Source organism: Neomonachus schauinslandi, chromosome 11 (genome assembly GCF_002201575.2).
Source record: "Neomonachus schauinslandi chromosome 11, ASM220157v2, whole genome shotgun sequence".
Lineage (NCBI taxonomy): Eukaryota > Metazoa > Chordata > Mammalia > Carnivora > Phocidae > Neomonachus > Neomonachus schauinslandi.
The window spans coordinates 11,724,293-11,734,367 of NC_058413.1; the positions used below are offsets into that span (position 1 = coordinate 11,724,293).

Below are 10,075 nucleotides of genomic sequence, written 5' to 3' on the forward strand. Positions count from 1 at the left end.
TCCCATTTAGTTTTCCCTCCCTTCCCCTGTGGTCCTCCACGCAGTTAATTTCCATAGTAAAATATTCCAGAAGAATGGTAAGATTGCCCCTTCAAGGTTCAGTATATTTACTGTTCTTGATGTCATCCATTTGACATCAAAGGTGATAAGATTGCAAGGTCTGCCTGGCATTTCATATGCCTGAAGGAAAGTAAGGGAGCAGCATTTATCCTGCTATTTTGGGCTCTTTTTTTCTAATCATGGCCAATGATCTTGACTGTTGTATGTTTGGTTTTGAATGAACAATGGGAAGTGAAAACCAACAACAAAAGGAAAAAAAGTAAAAATAACTTTAGGAATCAATATGAGATATCCTCTCTGTTTTCCAGTTATATAATCTTTCTCTACTATTGGGTGTTTTAATCATCATCTTTATCTAAATACTTTATTTCATTTTCCCTCATCAGTAAATAAGTATATTGTAATATATATTTTACTGTTTCTGTCTCATCATTAAAAACACTTTTTATTTAAAATATGTCAATAATATAAAAGGATATAAACTAGTCAACTTTGCTGAAAGCATTTCCTGTAATTTCAAAAATAACAAGATTTCAGGATGGCCAGGTCACATGTACCTTCAAAACAGACATGACAAAATATAGCACAGAAATACCACAGCAACTAGTGTTTCCAAAGAAACCTTTTCTAAATTTCTTGAAATATAAATTCATTATGAATTTAGCTGATGGAATCTTTCTATTTCTACTGAAGGATGTTCTAAGTATATAAACCTATGATTCAGATTTTACTATGGAAACATAGTCTGGATCTTGTGGTCTCATCAGGGACACTGATAGATAATATTGAGTCAGGACAGTTTTCCCGTCCAGGTAGTTAAATAATCTTCTTCTTTGGGTATTTAAAATCAGATTAATAATATCAGAATAATGGATCACTTTTCTTTGTGTTTTTCTGCCAAAATTACTACTCCCCTCAAGCATAGTAGAGTCCCTGTGATACAAGGAGAATTGCCACAATGATCTCATTTTACAGATGGGGAAACTGAAGACACAGAGAAGTCATAGCAATGTAGGGACAGAGCTTGGAATCTCATATACGTCACTAGAGCCAGGTGCTTTGGTCCAGATTGGCAGTCATAATATTACAATATTTATAAGAACTTTTAGTGTAACTTAATTCAACAGCTTTGCAGAAAGAAAACTTCTTTCTCCCCCAAATTAATAATAAAATGCAATAAGAATTCCATTTTATTTGTATGATGAGTTCAACATAAAGATCTTCTGAAGACAAATGAGAATAAGAACCATTAAGACAATCTCAGTGAAAAAATGAGGGAACTTTTTTCTTATCAGTTATCAAAAGGTTCTATAATTTATTAATAAAAATGATTGTAAGTCATTAGAAAATGTGCAGGATTAGACAGGTGGCACATGGACTGACAGATTAAATAAAAATTGAGCAGAATAGGAAATCTATTAAAAATTTTTCAAAAAGGTGACTTTAATCAGTGGAGAAATCATTCAATTAATTGTGCTGAGACAAGTGGCAATCAGTTTGGAATGCCAAAATCAAAGTCATCTCAGATTTATTCCTTGCATTATATGCTAAAATATTCAAGAAAATTTAAATGTAAATATAAAAATACAAAGAACAAAAAATATAGGAAAAAGTATTTTTGGGTTGTGCAAAAAAATCTTTTTCAGTAAAACCAAAGCCAGGAATCATATATATCACAGAAAATTGACTACCTAAAAATAAAAGTAATCTGTATAGCAAAATACAACATAAACAATGTTGATGATAATAAAGTTGGAAAAGAATTAGCAACATGTATGAGGGAGAAAGTTATCATTCTGGGTATGTAAAGAGCTCCTACAAATTAATAATGAACAGCCAATTAGACAAATAGGCAAAAAATGTATATGAGCAAATCAGTAAAGTAAATGTAAAATTAAAAACAATGAAATAATTTTTTCATCTAAGATCACCAAGAACTAAAGTTGAATAATTATGGGTAGTGTTGACAATAGAATGGCCAGGAATATTGTCATAAAATCTTGATACTTGTGTAAATTGGTACCAACTTTTAGAAACAATTTGGTAACATTGTGTGTGTGTGTGTGTGTGTGTAGAAATATTTGCAAGAATGTATTCCAAACTATTAAGAGTAGCTGTGAAATGGGCTCTCCGATGGTTTTTAAAAAATTTTTATGTTAAAAAAGTTGTCTTGACTGTGGATAACTTTTTGTTTAAATAATGAAACCATATTCAAAACAGGTAAGTTTTGTAATATTGAGATAGTCAATCATTAACCCAGGGACCTTTCTGCAGATAGAAGATACTTCAAGACAATGGCTGGAGGAAGGAACAATACAATAGTCATCAGATTCATGCTTTTAGAATTCTCAGATTATCCCAAGCTCAAGATTGTTCTTTTTGCAGTATTCTTGGGTTCTTCTTTCTTTCTTTTTTTTTTAAGATTTTATTTATTTGACAGAGAGAGACATAGCGAGAGAGGGAACACAAGCAGGGGGAGTAGGAGAGGGAGAAGCAGGCTTCCCGCGGAGCAGGGAGCTCGATGCGGGGCTCGATCCCAGGACCCTGGGATCATGACCCGAGCCGAAGGCAGACGCTTAATGACTGAGCCACCCAGGCGCCCTGGGTTCTTATTTCTTGACAGTGTCCTGGAACCTGGGCCTCATCATCCTGATTAGGATGGACTCTTACCTACATACATCCATGTACTTCCTCCTCAGCAATTTATCCTTCTTAGATTTTTGCTATGTTACCTCCACAACCCCCAAAATGCTCTCAGACTTCTTCCAGAAGCCTAAGTCCATCTCATTTTTGGGGTGCACTATGCAGTACTTCTTCTTCTCTAGCCTGGGTCTGACTGAGTGCTGTCTCCTGGCAGCCATGGCTTATGACCGATATGCTGCCATTTGTAATCCTCTGCTCTACACTGCCATCATGTCACTCACCCTCTGTGTCCAGATGATGGTTGGAGCCTATATAACTGGCCTCTTTGGTTCATTGATTCAACTGTGTGCTTTACTTCAGCTCAATTTCTGTGGGCCAAATGTTATCAACCACTTCTTCTGTGATCTGCCTCAATTATTAGTCCTATCCTGCTCTGAAACCTTTTTCCTAAAAGTCATGAAATTTGTGATAGCAGTGATTTTTGGTGTGATCTCTGTCTTTGCCATCATGATATCTTATATCATTGCCACCATCCTGAAGATCAGCTCTGGGTGAAGGCAAGTCCAAGGCTTTCAACACCTATACTTCTCACCTGATAGCAGTGATCTGTTTTTTTTGGATCAGGACTCTTTGTCTATATGCACCCCAGCACTGATAATTCTCTGGGCCATGACAAGATGGCATCAGTCTTCTATACAGTGATGATCCCTATGTGAATCCTTTGATTTACAGCTTGAGGAATAAGGAAATCAAAGATGCCCTTAAGAGGTGTAAGAAGAGAGCATTTTCCCAGTTTATATTAAATAAAGGCACAAACATATATAGAGAGTCAAGCCCCCATAACGGAGAACAAGTAGGGGAAAAAATTGTCCATATTAACAGACCTGAAAATCTTCAGATATTGGAATTATCAGTAAGACGATAAGGAATTAGGATTAGCTATGGTGAACCAGATTAAATCTCCCCCAGAAGGAAGATATTTGCTCCTCAAAGGGAGAAATACTGAGAACAGGTCTGAGACCTGGCCACTCAGAGTGCTGAAAACAAGGGCATCAAAAGGAGGAGTCCTTACCATTTGCAACAACATGAATGGACCTTGAAGGCACTATTATGCTAAGTGAAATAAGTCAGAGGAAAACAAATACTGTATGATCTCACTTATATGTCAAATGTAAAAAAAGTAAAAACAAAAAAAAACCCAAACTCAGATACAGAGGAGATCAGATTGCTGGTATCCAGAGGGAGTGGAATGGAGTGTGGGCAAAATGGGTGAAGTTTATCAAAAGGTATGAACTTCCATTTATCAAATAAATCATAGAGATGTAAAGGACAGCATGGTGACTCTAGTTAATGATACAGTATTGTATATTTGAAAGTTGCTAACAGAGTAGATCTTAAAAGTTCTCATCACACACAAAAAATTAAGATGGATGTTAACTAGACTTACGGTGATCATTTCCCAATAATATATTAACATCGAATCATTATGTTGTATGTCTGAGATTAATATAATGTATGTCAGTTATAATCTCAAAAAAAAAAAAAAAGCAAAGGGAAGAGGCTTGGTATATCCATGTGGTGGAATATTATTCAGCCATAAAAAGGAATGGAGTAGTGATACATGCTACAACAAGGATGAACCTTGAAAACATGCTAAGTGAAAGAGTCCATCACAAAGGACCATATATGGCATGATTTCATTTTAATGAAATCTTGAAAATAGGGAGATCTATAGAGATGGGAAGTGGATTAGTGGTTGCCTAGGGACAAGGGGAGGGGAGTGATTGCTAATGGGTATGGAGTTTATTTTGATGAACATTTTCTAAAATTAGATTGTGGTAATGGTCGCAAAACTCTGTGAATATACTAAAAGCCACTGGATTGCACACTTTAAATGGGTAAATTTTATAATATGTGAAGTATATCTCAATAAAGCTTTAAAAAAAATGGAGAACTAGGATGGAAAGTGCATAGGACCAAAGGCGACACTCTTGGGAAGCCACTGTTTCTGTGATGGGTATTTCATAGAGATTTGGTAATGAAAAAGGAAATGAACCATGGAAGTTAAAGGTCTTAAGAAAATTTTAAAAATCAAGTAAAACACAACCCCATCTCCACTCCTAAGTCACCATATGAAACTGCCCTTGTTATACCAACATAAGAGGACAGACTTTTACTAAGAAACATAGTACACTTACAACCGTACTTGATTCCTGCATAGCCCTGCATGGTTCAGACTCTTAGACCACAGGCTGTGGTGAAACCATGATTGATTAATACTCCCAGGATCCTAGCAATCCCTCTGCCTTGCTGTGCTATGGCATGGTACAGATTATCATTCATCAACAAGACACCCTGGATAGCGCCATGCTCTTGGGACAGAACTGAGCCAAGTGAGGAACTGAGAAGGAGGAGGGGGCAGGCCCTTTGATCAGAAGTGGAAATGGAGAGATTCACCATAGGTTTCCTTGAAATAGCCTTTTTTTCTCTTTATGCAATTAAAATTTGGCTTGTGCCAATTAGAGTTACATACAGATTGGCAGGAATATGTTACATGGCTATGAAGATGACCACATTCACCAAAGAATATGAAATGGCAAGTAAACTGGAATAAATTTTGTAATATATGAAGTATATTTCTTACATATGTATCTATTACAATGTGACATTAAAATGTGAAATCCTGTTAAGACTTTCATCGACCAGTAGAGGGAGATCCATCGCAAGAGTATGTAGTGATTGAGAAGTTAACACAGACATGGCCTTAGGCAGATCTGGCTAGTGACAGTGATGATACTGACTTTAGTGTGTGTAACTCTTTGCAGTTTATATCCACAAACATCTGGTCTTCATGACAGCTTGGCTGATAGATGAGGAAGCAGAACTTCAGCTCCACTTGCTGAAGTGACCTAGCAAATGAGCAGCAGATGAAGGACAAGGCATGCATGTTTACCAGCATCACCCAAGGGGACAGAATGTTAACACCTCTCCCACAGTGGTCCAGACAGGATACTCTTTGTCCCCAGTAGTTGCCACTTTAGTTGGGATTACCCCTTCAAATATCTTGGCATGCATGACTGAGAGAGGCTGAATACATCCATGTCTGTGTTGTGCACAGGAGATAGGAATACTTCTCTTTGATACTTCTCTTCATCCCAAGTACTCACAACTCCCAGTCTCTTTTATGTTTGGATAAAGATAAGAAAATTCTGAGTGTAAGAAAATTCCTCTTTGAACTAAGCAACAAGTTCTTTCCAAGTGACTTCAACCTATTACTTCTCATCTGCAAAAGGGACATTAACTATTCTCCCTCCTTACTTCATTAGATGCAGAAAGAGGTATGTGGAGCTAAAAAATGCAATACTTTCTCTTACCCTGTTCAGGAGGAATACAGTAAGCAGAGACCCCAGCTGCACTATAACCCAGCTGCACTGTCCCACCAGACTTCTGACCCAAGAAGTTGAGATAATATGTCTATTGTTCAAAGCTGCTAAATTTGCATTAATTCATCATTCCGCAATAGAAAACTGATATCCTCATTGCAAGTTTTAGTTTGCTTCTTTGTAAAGCTACCCCCCCCAAACTTTGCAGTTGATATTCCAATGAAGCTATTATCTTTTTTAAGAAGTTTCTTTGGTTGTTCAAAGAAGGTTGTCCAAATAGGTTGTCTTATTCAATTCAGGTTATAGTCATTGAACATCTATTTGATGCCAGGCACTGGAACACAAAGATGAATAAGTTAAAATTCTAAAAATCCTCAAAGAGGTATAATACAAGTAGATGCATATCTGTTATCTGAGTCAGAAAGTGATGGAAGCCACGAAGGAATAACAGGTACAAGTCATGGGAATTTAGGTTAGGGAGAATTGAGTGTCTCAAGAAAGTTCATCTGGAATGGCTGTGGGGAATATGATAGGGCTCAGGAAGGATTTCATGCAGCAGTGAATATCTTTGTGGAGTTAGAGACCACATTTAAATAGATGATCCCATCAGCAACCTAAGTCTGGGACTAGTCCTAGAAAGAGAAGAAGGTGGTGAGGGGTGGTGGTAGGAACCACTCAGAGACAGAGTGATGGATCCATGAATTTTGGAGGGTCTAAGGAGCAAGAAGTCATCAAGCATAGATTCACTGAGAGTTGCACAATAGAAAAACAGGAAGTTTTGGTAAAGGGAAATATTAGAGTTTGAGATTTTGAAATTAAGAAGTTTCCCATTTTGGTGAGGCCTGGGTTAGGGCTGCCAAATCATATGACTGGGATGGAACAGAGTTTCAAGTTGGTGGGGTTGTCAAGATCAAGACAATGCAAAGCTAGGGAGTTTGGAGAGGCATCAACCTTGAAACCATTTGGTTCATCTTTCTGGTTGACCTTAAACACAGAGGGCTAAATAAATGTGCACTTGAGAAACATGCAGAAGAATGAGATAATCACAGTGAGGTGAAATCAATCTAGAAATATTTCTTGCATTATTGAGCTTGAAATTTGGTCTTAGGGAGAGGCAATAAATGGGTGAGCAATAGGTCATTCCTTGCTATTCCTAGCCATGTGTACCTGATAGCCCAAACCCATTCATTGATCAACTTGAGAAGAGTGTTGTCTTGAGACATCAGAGATATAATAGAGGCAGTGCACAGAGGGAACCCATTGGGTTTTCCCCTCTACCTTTCTATCTGCCACACCTGACAGAATTTCAACATTAATTTTAGATTTTCAAGACCAATAATTCAGTAAATGAATAGATACTTGATAATCCATAACTGTCTTCCCCTCTCTTCTTCTCTTGCTTTGCAAACCATCAACATCCATGTAGACTGAAGTGTCCCCTATTTGTCTGGCTTTTTATGGCCTCATAACAAGTCCTTTCCCACCATCTGGGATCCAGCTGGATAGTCCTCTCCAGTAAACATTCATCAACCTAATGGCCTGCCTCTAATCACAGCTGCCTCTTCTCCTTGAAATTGAGCCCCACTGACAAAATGCTTAGAAGTACTAAGATCAAGCAAGTTCAGGGTGGTTGTGCATTTCTGAAGTCATATCAGCTCTGGATCTTTTTGAGGTCTATTTTAAGGGACAACTCAGTGTTATAATGCATGGCAGTTAGTTGGATGCATGATTCCCAAACGCTCCATGCTTGCCTGCGTTCCTGGTCTCAGCAAGGCTTCTTTAGGAAAGGCTTGGGGTGGGCTTACTCAGCAGGGGATACACAGCAGTGTGGCTTCCTAGAAGAGGGTCTGCCCTTCCCAACACTCCAAACAGGACTGAAGGATCAGAGTCTCTTTAAAAAACAGACAGTAGACACGGGGGAGGGTCACATCTGCCTGACACATGTGGCTGGGTGACTATTTTCTAGGTTTTACTACCTTGCTGGTTTATAGATTTAGTCTAAGACTAAGAATAGATTACAAGAGACCACCTTCTCCACTTACCCTAGATCCAGAAAAATAAAATTTTATTCTGTTTTCGATGAGCTAAAACAACTATTTACATAGACAGACAAGACCAGCCTCCTACAACTTTGCCCTCTGTGTACCCCTTCCCATTGTAACCCTTCCCTTCCTGTTTCTGGGTTCCCTTTCTCATTACTGTTTGTCTTTGTGTTCTCATGCAGCCTTCCTTCATCTCTCATGATTGGCGCAGGCTTCCATTATGGCTCTGCCAACTACTGGTCATGATCTGGGGAGCAGCCACAACTGAAGACAACTGCTGCAGAGTATCCCTCTCCATGGCCTTTCCTTCAGTCTCCAAATCTGTTCCAGTTTCCCCAATCTTGAGGATTCTTTCATTTGACATTGCCAGCCACTGTACCTACCTTTCATTTCATTCTCTTCTTTACCAAACTACCATTCACTTTCTTCAGCACCTGGCTTTACTCAAAACCCCTAGTCTCCACTCCAAGTACCCCATCTGGGATGGATGGGCTTCTATTGAAACTGTGACGGGAAGATCACAGCCTCCTTCCTGCTTGCCACATCCTATTTTCTCCTCTTTGATTTCCATGCCATGTTCACCAAGCATCACTGGATGGTGAGGGCTCTCAGGATCAGGATAAGGAATTTGGATGTCATCAGGATATTAATGAACAACAACAAACAAATGAATATTCTTCAGCAAGGAATGACATGATTGGATCTGTGCTTTAGGGAAGTCCATCTGCAGTTTAAGGAGGAACGACTGAATTAGAGAGAGTCTAAAGTCAGAAAGATCAGGTAAAGGGAAAGTGGCCAATCATGAACAATCAGGTTAGAAACCCCCTGACAAAAAGGGACTGGGGTGGAGATGTCACAAAAGGAGGCCTTGTTTTCTCTTGATGGTATTTTTATTCTGCAAATGTCAAAGAGAGTCCTTTCTGAAGTTTTGTCTTGGAAAGGCGGGACAGAGGGAGGGAAGGAGAGAGGCAGGAATTTTTTTAAAAAATCAGTCTTCCAGCACCCTATTCTTTTACCCTTCAATCTGCAGTAAGGACTGTTTTGGTTTTATTTTTAATCTAGAAAAGATTAATTGCATACAAACTACTGCATTGACCACGGTGATCCTTTCCCCGGTATCAAGCCTTAGAGAGACCCCCAAAAAGGTAGGCATAAGGTCAGGAACTGGGAATTTGAGGAAAGGGTCTCAATTTTTTAGCCTCACAGTGGGGGACTATGACCCTGGTAGAAGAGAAGTGGGTGGGGTTTGGGGGTGGAGAAGGGAAGCTATAGCATATTTTTCTCATCTGGATGCAAGCTGCAGAGCTGCCAACATAAATAGGGTGTGACCGCCATCTCTCACAAATCCTTGAAGGAAGCCGTGTGTCCTGTGGGTTTGCACAATGCTCACTTCCTTCTGTTACTTGCATATCCCTCCCCAGGACACAGAAATAGAATTCGAGTCTTTTCAAGTTGGGTATTTGATAAAGCATAAACAAAACGTACATGAGGGAAATCTGGCCCTAGTCAAACAGCTAAAGGTTATTCACTTTTAAACTCCCTGCCCATAGATCTTTTGAAAAATGAAGTCTATCAAATTATTTCCCCCCATTGCCATCCATTTTTCATGTCCTTCTGGGTGGAAATGGGATGTAGAGGACAGAGGATGGACTTTGGTTTCCAGAAGACTTGAGCACAAATTCCAGCATTGGCTCAATCTGTTTTGTGACCTTTGGCAAGCACGTCTCCAAAATTCCATTTTCTCATCTGAAAATACGTTTAAGAATGCTTTCCTTTCAGAGCTACTGTGAGGATATTATGAAATAAAGTATGCAAAAGCCCAATCCACACAACCAAAAATAGTAGTATCTGTCTTCTTTCCTCTTTATTTCATAGAATCACAGAATCTTAGAATTTTACAGAACCCATAAGGTCAACTAGCTCAGACTCTCTCTCTCTCTGATAGCC

At 38.8% G+C, this 10,075-nt stretch overlaps 1 protein-coding gene across 1 annotated transcript; it reads left to right on the forward strand.

Moving 5' to 3' along the window:
• Positions 1-2,354: 2,354 nt before the first annotated feature.
• Positions 2,355-3,628, forward strand: LOC110576151 (olfactory receptor 1440-like). Its single transcript, XM_021685226.2, is given in 5 exon segments — positions 2,355-2,454; positions 2,657-3,252; positions 3,254-3,313; positions 3,315-3,414; positions 3,417-3,628. Coding segments are annotated over 5 exon segments (1,068 nt in total).
• Positions 3,629-10,075: the final 6,447 nt, after the last annotated feature.